The sequence below is a fragment of the Salvia miltiorrhiza genome, chromosome 2, assembly GCF_028751815.1.
Source record: "Salvia miltiorrhiza cultivar Shanhuang (shh) chromosome 2, IMPLAD_Smil_shh, whole genome shotgun sequence".
NCBI classification, from domain to species: Eukaryota; Viridiplantae; Streptophyta; class Magnoliopsida; order Lamiales; family Lamiaceae; genus Salvia; species Salvia miltiorrhiza.
Window position 1 is genome coordinate 34,731,358 of NC_080388.1, and position 24,949 is coordinate 34,756,306.

Sequence of the window (24,949 nt, forward strand, 5' to 3'; positions counted from 1 at the left end):
TGTTTGGCAATGATAAGATCTCTGAAATTCCTTTCTGTGAACCATGTGTGATGGGAAAACATCATAAGTCTGCTTTTCCAGTTTCTGTTCCTTACCCTAGGAAGCATATTAGCACTGAGATACTTGAATACCTGCATGCTGATGTTTGGGGTCCTGCAAAAGTGCCCACTCATGGTGGAAACTTGTATTTTCTATCTGTCATTGATGATTTTTCAAGGAAAACTTGGGTCTTTTTAATGAAAAACAAATCTGATGTGTTTGAAAAATTGTCAACGTGGGCTACACAGATTCAAAATCAAACTGGAAAAAGGATTAAATGCATTAGGACAGATAATGGTCTTGAATTTTGTAATCATGCTATGGATAACTGGTGCATTGAGTCTGGTATCATGAGGCATAAGTCTGTTCCCTACACTCCACAGCAAAATGGAGTGGTTGAAAGGATGAATAGAACTCTCCTTGAGAGAGTTAGGAGCATGCTTGTTGCATCTGGTTTGTCTAAACATTTTTGGGGTGAGGCTCTCATGACTGCAGTGTATTTGATTAACAGATCCCATGCTGTTCCCTTACTTGGCAAACTACCTGAATCTGTGTTTTATGATAAACCTATCTGTTTAAAGCATTTGAGAGTGTTTGGGTGTGCTGCCTATGTTCACCAAAATGTTGGGAAACTAGAACCTAGGGCTAAGAAATGCATATTCCTTGGTTATCCTGAAGGGGTAAAAGGCTATAGGCTGTGGGATAGGTCAGTTCCTGGATTCAAAACTTGTGTGAGCAGAGATGTGTCCTTCAATGAGTTTAACTTCCCTTGTTTACTTGAACCCTCACACTCTGCTACTCCAAGTGAGGTGGAGAAAATACATGCCTATGACTACAACAGATATGAGTTTATGTTTACCCCACCCATGGATCCTCCTGAGGTGGATCCTCTGCCCAATGATCCTTATATTGAGCATGCTGAAACTGACCCCACTCCCAACCCTGAACTCAACATTGACACCACCAATCTTGCACCTCCTGATAATACTCCTTTGAATGACTACCAACTTGCTAGGGACAGGGAAAGGAGAAATATCAGACCTCCTGCTAGGTTTGATGATTATAACTTGTCTATGTATGCATTCAATGTGTTCAACAATGTGGATTACTCTGAACCCTGCACTTATTCTGATGTTGTTAATTCGGCTGATTCTGATAAGTGGCTGACTGCTATGAATTCTGAAATGAAATCTCTGCATGATAATGAAACTTGGATTTTAGTCAAGAAACCTGAGGACTGTTCTGTTGTTGAGTGTAAATGGTTGTTTAAGGTTAAGCATGAAACTGATAGCATTAGACACAAGGCTAGACTTGTAGCTAAAGGTTTTACTCAAAAGGAAGGAATTGATTATAATGAAATATTTGCTCATGTTGTTAAATTCACCACTGTGCGCATTATGCTTGCCTTGTGTGCTCATTTTAATTGGGAACTAAAACAAATGGATGTTACTACTGCCTTCCTTCATGGTGATCTTGAAAATGACATTTACATGAAACAGCCTGAGGGTTTTGTGAGTAAGAAGTTTCCTGATTATGTGTGTTTGCTGAAAAAAATCCCTATATGGTCTTAAACAGTCTCCAAGGCAATGGAATCTCAAATTTGACAAATGCATGCAGAACTTGAACTTTTCTAGAAGCCAATTTGATCATTGCTTGTATTACTCAAATTCTGAACCTCCTGTGTTTCTGTTATTATATGTGGATGACATGCTTTTACTTGGCCCTTGTCTGCAAACCATTGAAAATGTGCAGAAAAAGTTGTGTGAAAATTTTGACATGAAAAATCTTGGTGATGCCAAGAAAATTTTGGGCATGAGCATAGATAGAGATAGGGAGAAATCCACCTTACTGCTGACTCATCCAAAAACACCTAACGGATGGACTCGAATTTATACGAGGTCGTCCTAGGGTGGTAAGGTGACTCAAGTCGTCTCACAAGGAAGACTTAGCAGGGCTCTAACCGTATTGCTCACAAGAAACTTAAAAGAAATCTAAACACTCTAATCGGGTAATTGGGTCTGGCACTCTCTCCGATTAACTAACGCGTAATTAAATAAGCTTGTAATTATCTAATGCAGAATCAACAGAAAGCATATAAATCTATCTAGGCGGAATGAGAAGGAAGCAGATTAAGAACGCAGGAAACTAAGAAACCTAGGGTTTTAACTAGCAATCTAGAAAGCATTAGATAAATCAATCAATCATAAACAACGATTATCTAGGCGAGATTAAAGAACAACGATTCATCAATTGAACATGGAACAACGATTATCTAAGCAATGCAATAACGAGAAAGCTTGTAAAGATTAACTAATCAAAATGAAGAACTTACAATCGATCCAATGAAATCAACGATCTAGCGGAATCCACAAGTATCTAGAATGTTTCTATCTATCTAAACTATGGGAAAAAGCATAAAATCGCAGGTGGAGGCTGCTGGAGTCGGAAGTGTGAAATAAAACCCTCAAAATCGGATTTTATAGCAATTTCCGTAACTGCCAGATCTGCACAGGGGCGGCGGCCGCCGTGAGACGGCGGCGCCGTGGACGGCGGCCGCCGTGGGACGGCGCCGCCGTGATGCCCCTTCGCGGTTTCTTCCAAAAATTGTACGGCCCGCGCCGTGGGGCCGCGGCCGGCGTCTGGACGGCGGCCGCCGTGAGACGGCGGCGCCGTGGACGGCGTCCGCCGTGACACGGCGGCGCCGTGGTCCGTCTTCGCAGATTGCTCCCAAGGTTGCACGGCCTGCGCTGTGGGGCCGCGGCCGTCGTCACCACGGCGGCCGCCGCCTGGCGGCGGCGGCCGTGAGCCTGACTCCAAAACATGCTCGAAACAATACCAAAACGCTCGGCAATTCGCGAATCCTGCACGCGACAATAGTACATCCAAAAAGATCATCAAGCACGTGAAATATAGAGCAAAAAGGTACGAAACGAGCTCGAATGCACAGCAGGAAAACTCATAAAATCATCACGAAATAGGGCTAAACAACCCCCCCACACTTAAATCCTTGCTTGTCCTCAAGCAACAATCACAACATTGACAGAAAATCCACAAGCGATTCTCCTCACCAAGCAAACACAAACCAATCCAAGTCCTTCAAGAAATCAATGTCCCCAATCAGATGTTCAAAGTTAAGGTTTAAAAATGCAACAACAAGGTGATACAACTCAATCCGATCAGACCCGATTCTCCGCTAGGGGTGAATTTCCTAATGCAATTTCCTTTACAATCATAACTCATTCCTTTTTCACATTCGTTCATTTTTCACATTTCACATTTCACTTCTCTTTTTTTTTTTTTTTTTTTTTTTTTTTTTTTTGGGTCAAGTTATTTTCGCTCTTAATAGATGGGCCAAAATTCACGAGATTGAACTTTTGGAGGTGATCCAAAATATTCTCGTGTGGTTTCCCATGCTCATAATGAAGCCATTAGAGGAGCAGAGACCCAGATCTATCAAAAACTCAACAACCAACCAAACAATAAAACACAGAGAATGATATTAGGAATTTGCACTGAAAACACTCCCCCTAGCTTCTACCGGACAAATCACGTCAAAAGTTGCTCATCAGGGTGTTGCACCAAAACCTTAAACTAATTACACCATGTTGGGAACAAATCAATCATGACAAACAAGGACAACAAACAACACAAACACAATCCAGAATCGCCAATGAATCACTATCAACATGCGATGCACTTAAAAACAAGCAAGAAGACAAGATAAGGGGACCATTCGCCCCAACACAAGAAAGCCCAGGAATACAACAAGGAAACACCCACATGATTTACAAAAACCAACAAACACCCCCCCCACTTAAAATCTGGCACTGTCCTCAGTGCAAACAAAAAGAGAGGTGAAAGAGGAAACTTCCCAAAATACCGATCCAGTAGTGAGTCTGTAGTGTCCCACGATGTCTGCCTCTCTCTTATCCAAAGAACAAGCAGTCTCCAACGCAACAACCTGCACCAAACAGCAGAAGCAACAAAACACAACACAAACAAAACGAAAGAAAAACGAAACAAGAAAAAGCAAGAAAACATGGGTTGCCTCCCATGCAGCGCTAGTTTTTAAGTCGCCAGCCCGACTAAGAGAACCCCTTAACCAAAATCCGATTGAAGATCCAGCTGCCTTAGCGCCCTTGTAAACACATCTTCTTGAATTGCAGCTGCGGGTCCTCCAAATGAGTCCTCCATGCTCGTATCCTGGGATGGCCCTCTATCCACACATCCCACGAGATTGAATGACCCAACCTCATCAAGCTTCTCTTCTAGGAGCAAGGCACACAGAAAACCTTGCTCAATATCACCTTCCTCGTGCAGCTTATCCAGAGATTCCTGCTCAATGTCAGCTTCATCCTGCAAGGTAGCAAGTAATTCCTCCACAATCTCGTCCTCCTCCTGAAACTTATTAAGGAATTCCTGCACAATACAATCCTCATCCAAAGCATCAAATGTTTCAACATAAGAGCAGATTTGAATTAAGGAAGTGGGGGTAGTAGGTTTTTTATCAAAAACTGAGAATGTTACCGCTTTACCTACCCCTACCATACTTACAGTTCCCGTACCCACATCGATGCGAGTATGGGTGGTAGCCATAAAGGGTCGGCCAAGTAGCACGAGATGCCCATTCTCGCTTCTAATCCCTTTTCCTACATCTAGGACGACAAAATCAGCCAAAACTCTAATTCCCCTTACAACAACCTCAACATCCTCAACCAGGCCCCGTGGGCTACTAATAGAGCCGTCAGCTAGCTCTATCTTCATATTCGTGCATTTCAGCCTTTTATTACCCAATTTCTCAAAAATATCAAACGGCATCAAATTGACTGCTGCACCCAAATCAAGCATCCCAAACACCTTTTCAACCCCACCTAAGCTAATATCAAAAATAAAGCTACCTGGATCTCCTTGCTTGGGTGGTGGTTGGTCTCGTGCAACAGTGACGGGTGCCCGTGGCTCACTGGGGCATTGGGTGGCCTTGATTGCCTGCACAGTTTTGCTTCTCCATCTCCCCATGGTTATTGGGGCCTCGTCCTTGACTACCTCGACGGCATGAGCTTGATGCGGCTGTTGATCCTGGTTTGGGAACTTCCCCGTTGGCTGTCCTTGCTGTAGCTGATTCAATGCTCCAGTTAGCTGCTCAACTGTAGTCTCGAGGCGCTTGATGGTAGCACTCTGAGACTCCATGTTCTGTTTGGTCATCTCCATGAAGGACTGCATGGTGTCCTCGAGAGACGGCTTCTGCGGTTGACCTTGCTTCTGAAATTGCTGGGGGGCATTCTGGTATTGCTGCTGCTGCTGAAAATTCTCTTGTTGCATAGGGAATTGTTGATACTGCTGATACTGCGGGGGCTGCTGCTGCTGATAAGCTTGATTGTAGTTCTGCTGCTGAGCTCTCCAACCCGAGTTGGAATTTTGTTGCCCTTGATTAGACATGGGCCTCTGTTCAATTTGAGGCCTCCCCGGATAGCCCTGAGCAGCATAGACCTCAGCTCCTCCTTCAGGTGCGAATTCCCCCATGCGATGGCACGCGTTGGTTCCATGACCAAAATCGCCACAAATTCCACATCCTTCTGCTGGTGGCGCGTGAACTGGTGGGGCTTCTGCCTGGTTCATCTTGAGGTGCTGAACTTGCCTCATCAATTCTGCTACTTGCTTCTGAAGCTCATTGTTGGGAGCTACTGCATTGGCTTCAACCCTCCTTCCTCTAGCTGATTTCTGTTGAGAACTCGCTGCAAGTGTGTTGAAAATCTCCTTGAGCTCATCAGCTGTCTTCCGGGCAATGTTGCCCCCTGCTGTACTGTCCACCATAAACTGTGCCGTCTGAATTAATCCGTCATAGAAGAACTGCATCAACATGACAGGTGATAACTGGTGCTGTGGGCACTGGCGGAGGAGCTCTTGGAATCTCTCCCAAGCCTCGTGGAGAGGCTCGTCAGCTCCTTGCATGAAGTTCATTATTTGGCTCCTAATCTCTTGAGTCTTGTGATTAGGGTAGTACTTGAGCATGAACTTCTCACACGCCTCTCCCCATGTAGTGATGGAGTTCGGCGGTAGGGACAGCAACCACGTTCTCGCCCGGTCTTTGAGTGCGTAGGGTAAGCACTTGAGTCTCAACTGATCCTCGGTGAGTTCCAGCAGTGGGAAGGTCTGCACTTGGGTGCAAAAATCACGGATGAACTGCAAGGCGTCCTCACTGGGCATCCCACAAAAGAGCGGCAACAGGTTTGAATCATTGGGCTTCAGATTATAATTCCGGACCGCCGTGGGAAGCACTATCGCAGAAGTGCTAGTGGTCCCAATAACTGGCCTGGAAAAATCTCCCATGTACTGGACATTCTGCTCCGCCATTGCTTCTTGGTCAGGATTAGGCCGAGCTTCTTCTTTTTCTTCTTCAGAATGCACTGAAGGCGTCTCCTCCACAGCTTCCAGGATGGGATCGGAAGCAATTCTCTCTTCACAGTTTTTTCTCTTGAAACTGTGATTCCACAAAACTTCTCGAACTGGACTCGGACTCCTTCTCCAGACTTGAAAGAACCTCCCGAGGTCGATGAATGTTGTCGTAGTAAGGTGCAAGCTTTCTCTTCAAGCTTCTACGTCCTTGCATACACAACACGAACAAACAAATCAAATGCACCGGAGGGAGAAAATAACCGAGTCAAAAGAAATAAACAAAAATAAATACGGAAAACAATGCAACACAATCAAATGCCTAAAGCCTTCCCCGGCAACGGCGCCAAAATTTGACTCATCCAAAAACACCTAACGGATGGACTCGAATTTATACGAGGTCGTCCTAGGGTGGTAAGGTGACTCAAGTCGTCTCACAAGGAAGACTTAGCAGGGCTCTAACCGTATTGCTCACAAGAAACTTAAAAGAAATCTAAACACTCTAATCGGGTAATTGGGTCTGGCACTCTCTCCGATTAACTAACGCGTAATTAAATAAGCTTGTAATTATCTAATGCAGAATCAACAGAAAGCATATAAATCTATCTAGGCGGAATGAGAAGGAAGCAGATTAAGAACGCAGGAAACTAAGAAACCTAGGGTTTTAACTAGCAATCTAGAAAGCATTAGATAAATCAATCAATCATAAACAACGATTATCTAGGCGAGATTAAAGAACAACGATTCATCAATTGAACATGGAACAACGATTATCTAAGCAATGCAATAACGAGAAAGCTTGTAAAGATTAACTAATCAAAATGAAGAACTTACAATCGATCCAATGAAATCAACGATCTAGCGGAATCCACAAGTATCTAGAATGTTTCTATCTATCTAAACTATGGGAAAAAGCATAAAATCGCAGGTGGAGGCTGCTGGAGTCGGAAGTGTGAAATAAAACCCTCAAAATCGGATTTTATAGCAATTTCCGTAACTGCCAGATCTGCACAGGGGCGGCGGCCGCCGTGAGACGGCGGCGCCGTGGACGGCGGCCGCCGTGGGACGGCGCCGCCATGATGCCCCTTCGCGGTTTCTTCCAAAAATTGTACGGCCCGCGCCGTGGGGCCGCGGCCGGCGTCTGGACGGCGGCCGCCGTGAGACGGCGGCGCCGTGGACGGCGTCCGCCGTGACACGGCGGCGCCGTGGTCCGTCTTCGCAGATTGCTCCCAAGGTTGCACGGCCTGCGCCGTGGGGCCGCGGCCGTCGTCACCACGGCGGCCGCCGCCTGGCGGCGGCGGCCGTGAGCCTGACTCCAAAACATGCTCGAAACAATACCAAAACGCTCGGCAATTCGCGAATCCTGCACGCGACAATAGTACATCCAAAAAGATCATCAAGCACGTGAAATATAGAGCAAAAAGGTACGAAACGAGCTCGAATGCACAGCAGGAAAACTCATAAAATCATCACGAAATAGGGCTAAACAACTGCTGCATCAGAGTGACTATGTGAAACAAGTCTTAATGAAGTTCAACATGGAAAATAGCAGATCTGTCAATGTACCTCTTGGCTCTCATTTTGAATTGAGTAAAAAGCAATGTCCTAAAACTGATCTTGAACTTGAAGAAATGAGAAACATTCCATATGCTAATGCTATAGGCTCTGTCATGTACTTGATGATTAGTACTAGGCCAGATATTGCTTATGCTGTTTCTTGTTTAAGTAGATATATGGCAAATCCCGGTGTTCCTCATTGGGAAGCTTTGAAATGGTTGTTCAGATATTTGAAGTCTACTATGCATTATGGTCTGAATTTTGCTAAGGCTCAAGATGGCATTAAATGTGTTGGATATGTTGATTCTAACTATGCAAATGATATGGATAGTAGAAAGTCCTCTACTTCTTATGTGTTTACCTTGTGTGATGCCTGCATTAGTTGGAAATCTCAATTGCAAAACATTGTTGCCTTGTCTACTACTGAATCTGAGTATATTGCTGCAACTGAGGCTGTGAAAGAAGCCATTTGGCTTGATGGTTTGCTATCTGAAATTAGATACATTGATGATAAACCCATTGTTTTCTCTGATAGTCAATCTGCCATTCAATTATGCAAAAACCCTGTGTTCCATGATAGAACTAAGCATATTGATGTCAAATATCACTTCATTAGGGATGTAGTTGAAAAAGGAAATGTTTTGCTTGATAAAATTCCATCTGAATTCAATCCAGCAGATATGGGCACCAAGTGCCTTCCAGTTGCAAAGCTGGAATCTTGCTTGGAAACTCTGAACATTGGTCCTGGTTAATTTCCTTTGTGTCTTTGTAGTTCAGCCTCTGTGGCTGCTTATCTCCTTTTTTGTCTATGTTCTTCATTTGTTGCATGATGAGTATTGTTTTTGTACTCCCTGTTGTGTTATGCTCTGTATGCCTACTGTTTTCTGTGTTTGTTTTTCCTTTTTTGTCTCTTTGTTTCTGTTCGTGTGTGCTTGCCTGGTTCTGTTTTGTCCTTCGTTGTCTGCTCTGTTTGCTCTATTGTGTTTGTGTGTGTGTTTTGTGGCAACTGTGAGTCTTCAATGATAACCCTTTGGGTTTGAGAAATGGTGATTTCCCTTGGGTTGGTCTCTGTTGTTGAGATTGAGTTAAATATGCATAATATTTTTCTCACCCTCTATTGTCTTGTCTTTGTGATAGGATGATAGTAAAAATGGCTGTGATGATAAAGCTCGAATCAAAGGCTGGCTCTTCCCTGGTGACTTAATGATCATTGTGCCAAAGGTGGAATGTGGAGTGTTGGCCCAATTCTCATTAATTCCCCAAGCCCAAACCCGAGCCCACCTTCCCTTTAAACTTTCAGCCCAAGCCCATCCCCTTTTATACCCAACCTCCCCTCAGCCAACCCTAAATCCCCTAATTCCATGCGCCGCTCTGATATCTCTCTCCCTCTCTCACCTACGCCTCTCCATCTTTCCCTCCGCCGCCCGACTCCTCGGTTCTCCTTCCGTCTTCAATTCTCCACCCCCTTCCCGATGCCTTCCACCTCTTTTAATCTGGTCCTAATTCTTCACAGTAATGGGAAGGTCTTCAGGCAATTTCTCGAGAAGGCTCTGCTACTCCTTCTAAAGATTTCTCTCCTGTGTGTGAACGAGGCCTTCCCTTACTGTGAGAGTTGTCACCGGATTCCTGACCACCGGATTCCTGATTGGTGATACTCTGGTTGATTGCGAAGCCATCGGAATTCCTGCCCATAGGATTCCTGCTGTTGGTGGCCGTTCATCTGAGATCTGTGTGCCGATCTGTTCTCCCGGTTCCCTTGAAGCCTTGATCATTGAGCTGCCGGAAGAAGCTGTGCCTACCGTGGGAAAATCTGAGCCAAAGTGTCCCGAGGACACATTTTCCCACTTCGATTTTTCTGTTCTTTCTTGCTTTTCTGTCTCCTTTCGTTTTTCTCTCTTTGTGTCTGTTTACTTGTTGGTTTCTTGGTGTTCTACAGGTACAGGTACAGAGGAGTGTAGACGAAGAAGAAGAAGGAACGTGAAGTGGTTCTTGGCACTAGAGTGTCGTGTGAAGGCGGCAGGACGGTCGGGAACCAAGAGGTGAACCTCCGGCTAGGCGAAGATACCCAACAAGTGCAATATTTGTCCGTTGTAGAGTGAGCTCTAGTGTTTAGGAGATTATCTAGAATCCTCTCTAGCTTACTATATATGCTAGGTTACTCTGTATTGTTCCTTGGGTTTTTCTTTTAGATTAAGAAATTCATCTGCTCGTTTACATTATGTCTGCTTCTTCCCTTAGTTTATTGTTTTCTATCATGGTATCAGAGCAGGTTGTCTAGGACCTGTCTCTATCCCTCTTTTTCTTTCTTCCTTTGACTTGTCTTTATCATGGCAAATCCAACCAATTTCATTCCTATCATACCACAAAACAACCAGATCTCTGTGAAGCTTAATGAGAATAATTTTCTCATCTGGAAACAATAGATAATGGCTAATGTAAGAGGTCTAGGCCTTGAAAAGTTTTTTGTGAGAGAATCACCTTCTGCAACTATCACTCGTGAATTCAATTCGCTCATAGATGACGGCTAAAAACCGTCATCTATGTCATCCATAAACTGTCAAGTATAGTGGTGTCATGTATAGTCTCTAGTATAGATGACGGTTATTAACCGTCATGTATACATACTTTTCTTGACGGTTATACATGTATACTTGACAGTTTGAAACCGTCAAGTATTATATGATATATGACACTCATAATATTTTTCTTGACGTTTTTTGACCGTCAAGTATAACACAATTTATGACGATTTATCGTATTATATTGACACTTTGTAACCGTCATGTATGTAAATATTCACGACATTTATTATACATACTTGACACTTTTCAACCATCATATATGTGAGATACAATTTTATCATACTTGATGGTTACAAACCGTCATCTATGCTTTTTTCAGAATTAAATATATTATTTTCTATTATTTTTTCAATTTTTCTATAAATAGTATAAAATATTAAATATCTAAAACATTGATATATTAATTAATCATCCAACATTCTCATACATTAAAATTCAACATTAAAAATCCTACATACACATCATATAATATTTACATCAAGTATTCAGTACTATTTGGATCCTACAAATAGTCTATAGGGTTGAACATTACGAAGCAGTCTTTTGGGGAGGCTTTGAGATCTGCATAAATCTGCAAATTATGAATGTGAAGACATTAGGTTCCAAATAATGAAATAATGAAGAAAGCAGTACAAGAATAATACTCTTACATAGACATAATAAACAAATAATGATATAATGAAAAAAGATATCAAAGGAAATATTTGCTGTTCTTCAAGCAAAGCCTGCAATTTTCCAATCAGCTCCCAGATTTTTATGAATAAGTATTATAAGAAAAAATATATAAGAGGAAACGTATCATGATAATAGCTTACTTGCTCCATTTTATGAACTTCAGATGCTTCAAATTTGATCTTCACTATCTTATTTTCAACATCTTTGACAGCTGAAGTTTTTGTCTCAATTGTTGCATTACTTCAACTATTTTCTTCTTTGCATTTTCATATGCAGCACAACCAGCTTCATGCTGTAGTACCAAATGCTAATTATCAGCAATAACAATCAAACAATTAAACTACCCAAGGCTCAAAAGATGGATCCTTTTAAGATTATTCCAGAAACACTATAAAACCTGATTGAAATAAGCACACTGAACCCTCGGAACTTGATGATACTAAGGCTTACACTACAAGATATATGCGAATAGAAAGAAAAAAATATGTAGCCAATAATAATTGCTATGCCCACCCTGTATTACAACATTTTTATCCAAAAGATCTTTAACAGCAGAAGCAACTTCAAGTTTTCCTCTACATTCAATTATTTGCTTTTCCCATGGCTTTAATTCAGTATGAACATCAACTAACTGACCTTGCAACATACAAAAGGAACATAACCCTCTGACTTGAGGAGAACCTTGGTGAGAATTCCTAAGTAAACCAGTGGGAACACCTAAAGCCTGATAAAAATGACAACATGCAATGTAAAGTGAATATTGGATAACAATATGTTCAAGCTTAAAAGGAAGTTGAAAGAATTAAAATTAAAATATAGAAATTAATCCTCCAATGCCATTTATAAGAACTATTTGAAGGGAAATATATAAGGTGTTACCATAACAATAGTTTTCTCGGACTATACGTCTATACCTGTTGGAGAAGGCAAAGTTACATGTTTTCATCTAAAGAAAGTAGATTGTCCTAATAATATATAATTTCAAGGTTCCTAAAGAAATAAATCAATTTTCAATATTCATTTACGAGATCTCTTTACCAAATATTAAAAAAAAAAAAGATAAAGTCAAATAAATAATATCAAGGGCATGAAAACTAGCTTACGACTACTCTCATCAAAATATGAAGGCTCCAACAAGCAATGAATAAATACCACAATCGGCAGTAGTATAGAACGAAACCACACTTCATCAACAAAGAACGGACAAAAAAGAAATTGCAACCAAACTTCCAAAATTATCAAATATTCACGATGTTATACAATCGAAATTTCAGTAGAGGATGGATATGAAATATTATGTAAGAATCGGTGCAATACATAAACTGAGGAACGCAACGCATGTAATAATCCAAATGGTACCTTGAGCAATTGTGGAATTTAGTGGTTTGACCGGCGATTGGATGTGGGAGACAGAGCGGGATTCTGGTGTGGGACTGATCACTATTTTATTAGCGACAAAAGTACCGCAACTAACACGGTGTAATCGTAGTATAAACAGCAATCGGATATCGTATCCACAGGGACTGTAAAACGAAATCACTCTATCTATCTCCTACACAGACTCTCACAATATGCAAGTAAAACGATTATGAAGGTGAATATTAAACTAAGATTAACTAAATAAAACTAAAGAGCATATAAATAACAATTACTTAACTCAAATATATGGAAAACTCTGACCCTAGGGATGTACTTTCACTAATCAACTACATGTATTTAACCTATTGATTCAATTACCAATTTTAATCCAACCCTGATGAAAGATCACTATATTATTCACAAGCGTCTCTAACGACCACCTATGAACGTAGATTAATAAATCTCTTTTCGCATTCAAGACTCCAAGGAATAAATTAACTCCAAATAGCACATAAAGAATAGCTTCCTATAGCTTCACCTATCGCATTCAAGACTCAAGGCTAACACTATATCATGCATTCCTGAATCGGCTGAACAATTATCGCATTCAAGACTCAAACTGAACAGCTAAACATGTAAATCATTGATCAGATAATTCACAAGAAATTAAGCACCAGGAATCATGAATCACAAGTTGGAGGGCAAATTGATATCAATAAATCAAAAACACATAATCAATCAGCTATATACAAACCCTAGGTTCAGATTAAAAGACTAGCCAGACATAATAAAATCAAACATAAACATAATTAAATTGAACGCAATTGTAAAAACAAATTGTATAAAAACCGAATTGAAACGATTGTAGCGGCTTGAATCTTCAATCCTGATCCAAGCCTTGAAAACTAGAAAGCTAAAAAGTTCTAAAGCTATAAAACTGAAATATGAAAGTTGGGAACTGAAAAACTAAAGCTGGGAACCCTAGATAGGTCTAAAGAGGACCTATTTATAGTCTTAGGGTGAAAAACCAAGTTCTAAACCGAAAATAACTTGAAAAATCGTAAAAACGCGGAAGGGAAATAAAACACGCCTCAAAACGGCGACCCGTTCGGCGGTCGCCGAACTGGTCGCCGAAAATGGGCCAAATTGTACACGAAAACGGCGACCGCCGTTTTTCTCTCCGAAGGCCAAAATCCAGACAGGGAATTCGGCGACCTGGCCGGCGATCGCCGTCTTGGTCGCCGTTTCTCTCCTTTAAATCACCGAAATTCGGCGGTCAACTCCCTTTGACCGCCGAACTGCTCATTTTCTGTCCCGACTCCAGAATCTTCGTTTTTTCTCGATTTTTGGGCTCGATTCTCTCAAAACTCTTCTCTTCAACATGTTCCTTACACTCCATGCTCCATTATCACTCAATTCTGCATCCAAACAGTCAAAACTACACCCAACCGTGAAATCTCGAAATAATAGTAAATGAACTCCAAACAATAATGAAACGGGTGTAAAATCGACTTAAACTACAGAATATAAACCATAAAAACCATGCAAAATGAGTGTTTATCAGGGACGCCAGCGGCGCTGCGGCGGGCTGACGACCGCCTGCGCTGCTTGAGCCGCGACGGTCTCATGAACGAGACGGAGAGATAAGGCGGGAGAGAGAAAGAGCGAGAGATAGAATACATAGACGTACCATAGCAGCGCGAAGAGCGGCCCAAGCGGGGTGAAGACGCACAGCACGGCAAAGGCAGCGATGTATGCCGAATGGACGAGAAAAAACGAGAGGGAGTTTGAGAATCTTAGAGGAAATTAGGGTTTACAGATCTACACAGAAATTAGGGATTTTAAAATTAGGGCAGAGAAAAAAGGAAGAGACAAAGAGGAATAGCACCAGCGGCGTTCGCCGTGCCGGTGGCTGTGAGAACCGGCGACGAACGCCGGATAAAGAGAAAGGGAGGCGACGCTGAGACTGAGAGTGGAGAAACAGTGAAGAAGAAGAATCTTCTGGACTATGGAAAAAAAAACGTGAATAAAACTATTATAAAATAATATTTCCTCAAAAAAAAAACTTAAATAAAATAATAAAATTAATGACAGTTTGCTTAAACCACATACATGACAATTTGATTAACTGTCATGTATAACATTTAAATTAATGCATATAGATGACACTTTGTAAAAAATGTCATGTATAATATAAATAAATGACGCTCATACATGACGCTTTTTTGGAAAGTGTCAGCAGAGCGTCATGTATTGAATACATGACACTGCATACATGACGTTTTGTTTTAAAAACGTCATATATACTAAAAAAGCGCTCATACATGACGTTTTTTCACAAAAAACGTCATGTATGCAGTGTCATGTATACTCATTTTTCTTGTAGTGCGAAGATGGAGAAATTTCACCAAACTCTGAGTATATCAGCTGGATCAGACAGGACCAGCTTCTCTCAGCTTGGATTCAGTCCTCCTTGACTGAAAGCACCATGATTCTTGTTGTAGGCCTCACTACAAGCAAGGAGATCTGGGAGGCTCTTCTTCTCAACTACTCAAATCAGTCCAAAGCCAAGGTGATGCAGTACAAGCTTCAGCTGCAGACATTAAAAAAGGACTCTCTTAGCATGAGGGATTATCTCAACAAAGTTAAGACCTACTGCGATCTCCTTGGATCTGCAGGATACAAGGTTTCCGAAGATGACCAAATCATGCATACTCTTGCGGGTTTAGGCACTGAGTATGACTCTGTCATGGTCACCATTACTTCAAAACCAGAAGCTTGGACCCTTGGTGATGTGAGCTCGTTGTTGCTGAGTTTTGAAAATAGAATTGAGTCTGCCAAGGCTCAGATTATTAACACTGAAGGATCCCAACCTTCAGCTAATTTTGTTCAAGGTGCTCAACAAAATACTACTTCAAATCAGAGTGGCAGAGGAAAAGGCTATCAAGGCAACAACAACAACTCTTCCAGAGGTGGTTTCTCTGGAGGATTTGGTGGAAGAGGTAGAAATGGTGGTCGTGGTGGCAGAGGTGGAGGCAAATATAACAACAACAAGCCCATATGTCAAGTTTGTGGGATACCTGGGCATACTGCTGATAGGTGTTGGCATCGCTTTGAGCTGAATTTTGTTCCTGGATCAACAAGGCCTAACACCATGAGAACTCCTTCTCTAGCTCAAGGCAATATACAGTCTGGTTTTCCACATCACAATTTCTCTCCACAACCTGGCCTCAACCTGGCTCAACTACCCTCTACCACCACCCCTTCAGAGTCTTGGTTTGACACCAGCAACACTTCCGCCTGGTACCCAGATTCTGGTGCAACAAACCATGTCTCCCATGATTACAATGCCTTTCATTCTGCATCTGATTCTCATGGAGGTAAGAAACATCAGATGGGTAATGGTTCATTGGTTGATATTACACATGTTGGTGATTCTGTTATTTCTTCTCCCTCTAACCATTCCAAACACTTCATCCTTAAACATCTTTTACATGTTCCTCGCATAAAGAAAAATTTACTTAGCGTGTCTCAATTTGCTCATGATAATAAGGTCTTTTTTGAATTTCACCCCTACTATTGTCTTGTTAAGGACCAGGAAACCAAAGCACCTCTTCTCAAGGGCACTCTTAGAGATGGCTTATATCAGTTCACTCTGCAAAAATCATCCTCAGTTTCTCCTTCTTCAATCAAGAGCATTGCTGCTCATTCTGCTGGACCTGCTGCCTGTCCTCCTCTTCCCACTGCCTTTACTTCTTCTTTTTCTAGTAATAGTTGCTCTACTGTAGATTCTCTTGATCTTTGGCATAGGAGATTAGGCCATTGTGCTTTAGACATCGTCAAAAAGGCACTACAACATTGTGGTGAAGCATGGTTAAACGGAGATGGATTTTATCGGAGAATTATTGTAAAACTACGAATTATACCTAGTTTTGCTTGAAAGTCGGGAGAGAAAAGTAAGATTGAGAGCTCGAGAAGAAATTGATGTAGTATTAAGAGTAGAGATAACGTAACGTTACAAAGAGCACGTAGGCAGCTATTTATAGATTACACGTAAAGGGTAAAATGGTAAATTCATTGCTGGAGCATGCGCCTTGCGTGGTCAAGGGCATAATAGTAAAATTGCCCTCACGCGGGAGATTCTCCCGCGTTTCTGGTGATTCCTCTGGCGAAGACCGTTCCTCTGGTGAAGTTCGTTTCTCTGGCGAAGGTGATTTCTCTGGCAAAGGTAGTTCCTCTGGCATAGTCCATTTCTTTGATGTATCCATTCCACTGGTGAGGCCCGTTTCTCTGATAAAGCCTGCTCCCCTGATTTATATCATTTCTCTGCTCTGCACATATTACTCCTCATCACATTGTAATATATCTTTTCCATCAATGCCAATATCAAGCTTTTGTCATTCTTGTTCTGTCTCAAAAATTCATAGACTTCCTTATGCTCACTCTACTGCTGTTTATAATGAACCATTTGCCCTCGTTCATAGTGATCTTTGGGGTCCATCCCCTGTTCTTTCTTCCAATGGGTTTCACTATTATGTCTCTTTCATTGACCATTATAGTCGGTTCACATGGTTATACTTGTTAAAACAAAAGTCTGAAGTGAACCTTGTTTTTCAGAGATTTAAAACAATGGTTGAAACCCAATTTTCTCACAAAATCAAAATTCTTCAGACTGACTGGGGAGGTGAGTATAGAGGCATGAGTACTTTCCTCCAGAACACTGGTATCTTACATCGAATCTCGTGCCCCTATACTCCTTAGCAAAATGGCTTAGCTGAGAGAAAGCACAAACATGTGGTTGAAATGGGGCTTTCTCTTTTAGCTCAAGCTAATCTCCCCACCAAGTTTGGGATGATGCTTTTATTTCCTCTGTGTTTATCATAAATAGGACTCCCAGTTAACTCTATTTCATTTAAACTCTATTTCAATATACACACTATTATTCATTCATAACCTTAAAATATATCGAGAGAATATCTAAGACTTGTGGTGTCGGCGAAAGAGTGACGATAAAAATAACGATCGATTTTAGAATAATAAATAATTAATATTATTGTTAAAAGGGTTAAGTATCAATTTGGCCCCTAACGTAGAAGCCCTTGTAGCTATTAACACCCTATGGACAGGGGTGTGTCAACTAAGCCCCTGAAGTACCTAATTTCCGCCAATTAACTCCTCCGACTTAACGGACGGTTAACACCGTTAACTATTTTAATTTTTTAATTTTATTTTATTTTATTGGTGGTGGGACCCACACCATCTTCTTCACCAAGCTCTCCGGAAACACGCCGGAAACCTAATCCACCCCTTCCCCGAAACTCCAACGTCGCAGCGGCGACAAGCCGCGGCCGCCTATCTCACCAAAGTGGTTGACACCATTCCAAATCAAGATTTTCTGAAGAAAAATATTATGAGGGATGGTCGCCGCCTCCGGTCAAACCAGCACAAAGCGGCGATTAGGCCCCATGCCCTCCGTCGTGCCGTGCGCTGCCGTCGGACCATGCGTCCCTCACCGCCACCAGCCTGACTTCGCTTGAAACTCCGACCAGAAGTGGCGAGAAAGACCGACTGGATCTGGAAGATCGGCCGACAGGGAGACTGGATCTGGAGGAGCGGCTGGATCTGGAGGGAGACCGGCCGACAGGGAAGACCGGGCGACTGGATCTGGAGGGTGCGACTGCCGACTGGATCTGGAGGAAGATCGGCCGAAAGGGGGATGAGCTGCGGGCTGTCAAGGAGGTGAAGGGCAGAGGTGGGGCGGGGGAAGCCTCGACGACGCGGCGTCTACAGGTGGGGGGAGGGGAAGATATGAGGGTTTTAGGGGAGTCGTGGTGTTTCTGCAACGGTGGGGGCAAGTCGGAGAGAATGAAGGGCGCCATTTTCTCCGGCAAGGCTCCGGCCATAGCGAGAATCAATTTTAGGGGCCAAATTGATACTTAACCCTTGTTAAAAAATAACGATCGATTTTAACAAATTCTTGACGATTTTAAAATAAGAATAAGATATAAAAAGAATTATGAACGATCGAGATTTCGATCGTTGAAAAAAAAATTATGAACGACCGAAGTTTCGGTCATTATAAAATTTAGAAAAATTAAAAAAGTTTGATCGTGAAATGGTCGTAGGGCTCCTAATTTAACGACCAAAATTTTTGATCGTTAATTTCGGTCAGTATAAGCGTTTTTTTTCTAGTAGTGACAGTTGCAGTGAATTATTTTTCAACTTATTTGCCAAATATACTCAAGAAAGTCTTCACTTAATCCACCAAATTAAAACATATTCAATGAATTTTTTTTTAGGGAAAGACGACTAAATATATTAACTATAATCCCGATGAATCAAGTCGAGGAGCCAGCTCGGGAAAGCTGAATCCCAAATCTTTACATCGGCACAAGAGATAGTGAAATTCGCTAAAGAATTGGCTACACAATTAGCCTATCTACGAACGTGGCGAAAATCCACCACACAAGCCTCTCTAGCAGAAGTAAACGCCTCACAAAAATCAGCACATAAAGAATCCGAGCTCACTTGCTCATCGTGGACGACATGAACCGCCATAAAAGAATCTGATAAGACCATAATGGGGCCGAGGTCACGTTGAAGACAGTGGCCAATACCGATTAACATAGCATGAAGCTCCCCCATGAGAGTAGAAGTAGTGCTCCCAATCTTCTGAGCCACTGCCATGATAGGCCCTCTCTTCCAGTTGTGAACATTAATGCAGCCAACTCCGACGTCGCAACCTCCATCCCTCCTCGCCACATCAACATATTCAATGAATTATCCAAATAATATTAATACTCCCTCCGTCCCATAAGCTTAGGCTGATTGGGATTTTCACAAAGATTAAGAAAAATCATTGGAAATGAAAATATATAAGTAAATTTCCTAGTATGCCCATATTTATTATTTAATGATATATTAAAGTGAGAGTAAATTAAAGAATTAAATAGGGATATAATAGTAAATGAGTAAAAAAATATTACTTTTTATGGAAACAAGCCTATATAAATGGGACATTCAAAAAAGGAAAACAAGCCTAAGCTTATGGGACGGAGGGAGTAATAATTTCTAATCTCACCCAGGGTAACAAGTATCCTAAATTAGAGAGGATAGTTACTAACATACCGTCAACTCAAAAATATTATTCTTCCTATAAAATAAAGTAAAATAAAAACAAAAAGAAAACATATATTCGACCACTTACAAAAAACAAATTTACAGATCGAGATTAAATTCTGTGGAAGATATATAATTTTCCTTTTGATGTTGTATGCATACACTATTTTTCACAAGTACATAATCAAATTGTTTATCAAATAAGATATCAATAAATATACATGTAACAAAAGTAAATGACTGAATATGGTGAGAACTGAGATGTATATAATATTTTATATACATGTGCTGCATTTTCCTAGCTATCTGCCTTGGATCAATGAAATGGTTACTTGATTCTCCGAATTTGTATTAGACTTATGTGCAATGCAAAGATCTCTCTTTGTGAAATACCCGGGCTCCTTAGCTTGAGCTACTGATACTTCATTCCCCAGCATGAAAACCACTGAAGACATAATAACGCCACATGGATTGACCATAAAGCTTGAGCGGGGTCCACTGAATCTCGTAGAAAAGTATCCACCAGTTGGCTTGATTTGTCTTCTTTGTAAAGTGTCCATGCCTGCATTGCAAAATGTTAAATGATTGTTAAGTTAGTTTCTGGTTAAAAGTGTTTGTCAGATTGATTAACTACAAAATTATGCTTACGTGACCGAGCAGGTTAAGATCATGGTCTTTTAGGAAGAATCCTCTGTTTCACAATTTCTAGCACAAGAACCCCAAAGGTGAAAACATCTGACTTGATTGAGAATACCCCGTCTATTGCATATTCTGAAATTAAATTTTTGTTGTTAGATTCAACAAGTTTAGAATAATAAGTTTGTCGACCTTCTTACTATGTTCCAACAACTCTGCGAGTTTGAGCTTCTGTTTCGTTTCCTCCAAAACTCCTAGGTAGGCCAAAGTCGGATATCTTTGGGTTCATGTCAGCATCTAGCAGTATGTTGCTGGCTTTGAGGTCTTGATGGATGATTCTCAACCTCGAATCTTGATGAAGATATAAAAGCCCCTTAGCAATTCCATTGATAATATTGTAGCGTTTTCCCCAATCGAGTAGCCTGCTTTTTGTTTCATCTGTACGTATTAACATATTGTTGAGTGAGTGAGTAGTGCATGGAACTTCTTGTATCATCTATGTTCTGTGTTTCTATGTTGAAAGCGCTCACGAAATATAATGGAGTCGAGGCTACTGTTAGGCATGTATTCATAGATCAACATGTTCTCCCCTCTTTCAATACAGCCTCCTAGAAGCCTTACCAAATTCCTATGCTGAAGTTTGGCAATCAATATCAATTGATCCACTCCTTGTGAGGAGTTTTTGGCCAAGCATTTCACAGCAATTTCCTGTTCATCTTCCAGCATGCCCTACAGCCATTACGATGTTGGAAGTTGTGTTCATACCACATTTCTATGATGGATTAATGTTAGTTTCAGATAATTGATAATGAATGAGTGCAAAGAAATTGTAGCATCATACCCTGTAATTAACTGGTCCAAATCCTCTCTCACCAAGCTTGTTAGCCATAGAAAAGTGATTGGTGGCTTTCAAAATTGTAGATAAATTGAAGAACGACAACTTTACTTCTCTTGCAACCGGCCCTGCAACTGTTCAACATATTGAGCGACGAATAACTTTTCACTTCTCATCAAATATATGATTGTTCAACATATTGAACAACAGTTAAATACCTTCTTTTCTCTTATTTCGGTTCTTCATCCTCTTAGTGCAAAATAAGATGATGATGATAAGGAATAAAGAGTATTACTCGTTTCTTCCCTTTAGATCCTGCATCATTTCCATTACAACAAAGCACTATGTTATGGTAATTAATTCTCAAAAGAGAATAAGATAATGAACTTGTCCAATTATGAGTCACCTGATTCAGTGGAAGACATTTTGATGTAAAGATGTTGTCCACTCGCAGATACAACTCTGATCTCAAGTAAGTCCCCATAATAGAAGAGGCACCCACTCCCCTCTTTGCTCACATCCAGCCGTGCATACGCCGCATAAGAATAGTTCGTCGTGCACACTGCTTCGCACTCAGCCAAGCTCATCCTCCCTTCATTGAATGATGAGTTTCTCGAGTCCGGCATTTTGAGCCCGGAGTACTTGAAGAACACATCACCTCGGCAGTTGCAAGCAAAGAACCCTTCGGATTAGTTTGAAAAAGCCCTTGCCAAACCTAGAATCCAGCAAAGCAACATAGCGAAACTGATTGCAAAAGAGGGGAAATCGACTACATTAAAATTACCTTCTGGGAAGGTCCGTTTGATATCCAAAAACTACTCAGCAACAGTCGGACAAGTGGGGAATGTTGGGGCAAACCAGAAAAGACATAAAATGGTAAGTAAAGCATTGGCTTTGATGGATGCAGAGTAATACATGGCGTGGAGCCGTGGATGAGGATGAGGAGCGCTGATTCAGAAAGGGTTTGGCTCATCTTCTTCTTATAGGTGGAATTGGGGCTTCTTCCGGCCCATCCTTTAGTAGAGCAGAAACCAGAAGTAGAGGTATTTTATTTCACCCCTGGAAAGAGTGAAATTTGCTGTCTTTTGAGCCCTATTTCAGTGGCGCTCTCCTAATGCATCCACCGGACCAATCCGTCCGCCTCCAGCTCTCCAGATCCTTATGCACAAACCTGTCGAGACATCCACAGGGTGGAGAGTCCGCGACGTTGCAACTGTCGTATGCGCCACACATGTTATAGTTATCGCAACTGTCTTTGGGGAAGCTATTGTAGACGATCCACTCTGATAATACTCATGTTTTCATGATTTTTAGTGTTCATATGATGTTAATTCTATAGGAAATTGAGTGTTGGATAATTATTTTGTACTTAAATTGTTTTATCTTGTGAAATATGATACTTGCTCGAACTTTGATGAATTTTATAGAAATATGTAGTCTGAATTTGGACCCATGGTCCTAATGAAAATTGTATTTCGTCTCGATACGAGTTCGTAGGCGCAAACGGTTCGCAAATCTGAGTTCGGACGAGAAAGATATAGTCGAAACAAGAAAGTCGCGCGCAGCAATAAATAGTGCCCGACGGGAACTTCCGAATTTTCGGAATTTTGCAGGATTTTGAGATTCTATCAGTATTTTCGAGTTCTACACTGTATTTATCTCCTGTGCCTATATATAGGTATTCTTTTGACCTATTTAGGGTTCCCAACTTTAGTTTTGAGTTCTATGGCTTTTTGTTTTCATTGTTTTCTAGTTTTTAGAGCTTGGATTGGATTTTTGCAAGCATTGAGGATTCAAGACTGTTCATTTGGTTTTATTACGGGTTTTATATAATTCAGTTCTTTCAATTGCTGTCTTTTTAATTATGTTTATGTTTTCTCTTGCTATGTCTGGCTAGTTTCTTTATCTGATTCTAGGGTTTGTAAATAGTTAACTGAATTCATGTGATTAATTTGTTAATACATTTTTACCTTCCAGTTTATGATTCATAATTCCTGGTGCTTGAATTCTTGTGGATTATCTGGCCAATAGTTTGCATGTTTAGCTATTCGGTTTGAGACCTAGCTAGTGGAGATAACTGTTTTAGCATATTCAGGAATGTGTGATATAATATTAACCTTGAGACCCGGCGGAGATAGGTAATTCATAGGGAGCGAGCTATTCTTAGGTGCTTTTGGAAGTTAGTAGATTTTCTTGAGACCGGACGTAGATAGATAATTTAATTACTAATCTACGATCGTTGCTACTGTAGCGCAAGTAATTGATGATTAATTGTGTGATCTCTCATAGCATTTTTAAATGTTATATTCCCTTTTTGGCAAGTGTACCACACACATCTCTTTAATTGATACACTCAAAAAGTGGGACCCTTAAACTATTCACACTACACTCCATACATTTCTTAAAACATGTGCCGTCCACAAATGGGTACTCATTTCGTGGACGGAATGAGTATTTATATAAAATTAATACTAATTCAATTATTATACTTATAAATATAATAAAAAAAACTAATTTAAATTGAATATATTTGATTTGAATATTGAAAAAATAAAAAAGTATTCACAATTATAAAATTTGATATTATGAAAAACAAAAACAAAAAATAAGCTAAAAAAATTAAAAATAAAATACTAATTAAAAGAATTAAAAATATATTAATTCAAAAAAGATGAGAGAGGAGAGAGAAATTCATAAAAACTTAATATTTAAACAAATTTAATTTTACATTTAAAATTAAATATTTTCATAAAATATATCATATTAAAGCTCTTATCGTGATCTTTAATTTCATATGCATATTAAATATTTTATAATAAATCGAATTTCATAATTTTAGAAAGAAATGTAACAACAAATAAAAAATTAAAGAAAATGAAAATGAAAAGAAAAATATATAGTTTAAACATAAACCTTCTATTTTATTATAATTACAAAATTCCACTCAATTTTGAATTTGAAGTTAATTTGAAATTGATTTCGAATTGAAAACTCCCTTTTTAATATAGTATAGATTAAGGTTTGTTCAACACAGAGAGAAATTCTCGTCTTATGCACATAAAAGTGTTTGTTCCTCAGATTAGATTAAACTTATTGAAAGCATTTGGTTTGGGTGATAAGACATAACTAAAAAATAATTTAATTAAGTATATGGTTTGCATATTAGACTCGTCCGCTCTCTAATCATCCAATTAGTTGATTATTTATCACCTCAAATTAAATTGATTATTTAATTATCCTCGAGTTCTATAAATCTTATCAACTTTGTTTATCATATTCACCAAATCAAACACTCCGTAAAGTTCAATTCCAATTTTCGACCATTGCCAATGAGGTCCAACCCTCGTAAAGGTCAACTGTTTAACGATCTCGATGAACTCCTTCTTTGACGGATGTGTCTATCGATGGCTATTCTGTCATTAGTTTAGCTTGTGACATAGCGTAAGTTCTATTACAAGTTGATTTTACAATCGCCATTTTTACGTCGGCCGAAGATGGTCGGAATTCCATCGCAACCCACATTTTGCGATGAAGGTATTTGGGATGGAATTTTCATGCTACACTGCGATATTTTTATAGTGATCATGAAAGAACCGATTAATGTATTTATTCTCGTCTACTTGCTGCCATTCAATTAATTACATGTCCATGATTTGCCACGTCTTATTTATTTATCTACGTTGGTTTTGCCCTACAAGAAAAAAGAGGGACATGCTTTCCTCCTTCACAAATAATATCTACAAGGGTCCAACGCCAA

General features: G+C 40.3%; 2 protein-coding genes and 1 non-coding gene across 3 annotated transcripts in view; 2 read left to right on the forward strand and 1 right to left on the reverse strand.

Moving 5' to 3' along the window:
• LOC131012154 (endoplasmic reticulum oxidoreductin-1-like) overlaps positions 1–24,949 on the reverse strand; it is a 606,214-nt gene that overhangs the window by 198,386 nt on the left and 382,879 nt on the right. The gene's annotated exons all lie outside the window — the stretch shown is intronic.
• LOC131008364 (secreted RxLR effector protein 161-like) lies at positions 7,956–8,738 on the forward strand. The gene has a single exon (XM_057935249.1). It carries the CDS (start codon positions 7,956–7,958, stop codon positions 8,736–8,738), a length of 783 nt encoding a protein of 260 aa, XP_057791232.1.
• On the forward strand, positions 15,289–15,424 carry LOC131013745 (small nucleolar RNA Z247). Its single transcript, XR_009097831.1, has one exon. It is a non-coding gene; the product is annotated as a small nucleolar RNA Z247 (small nucleolar RNA).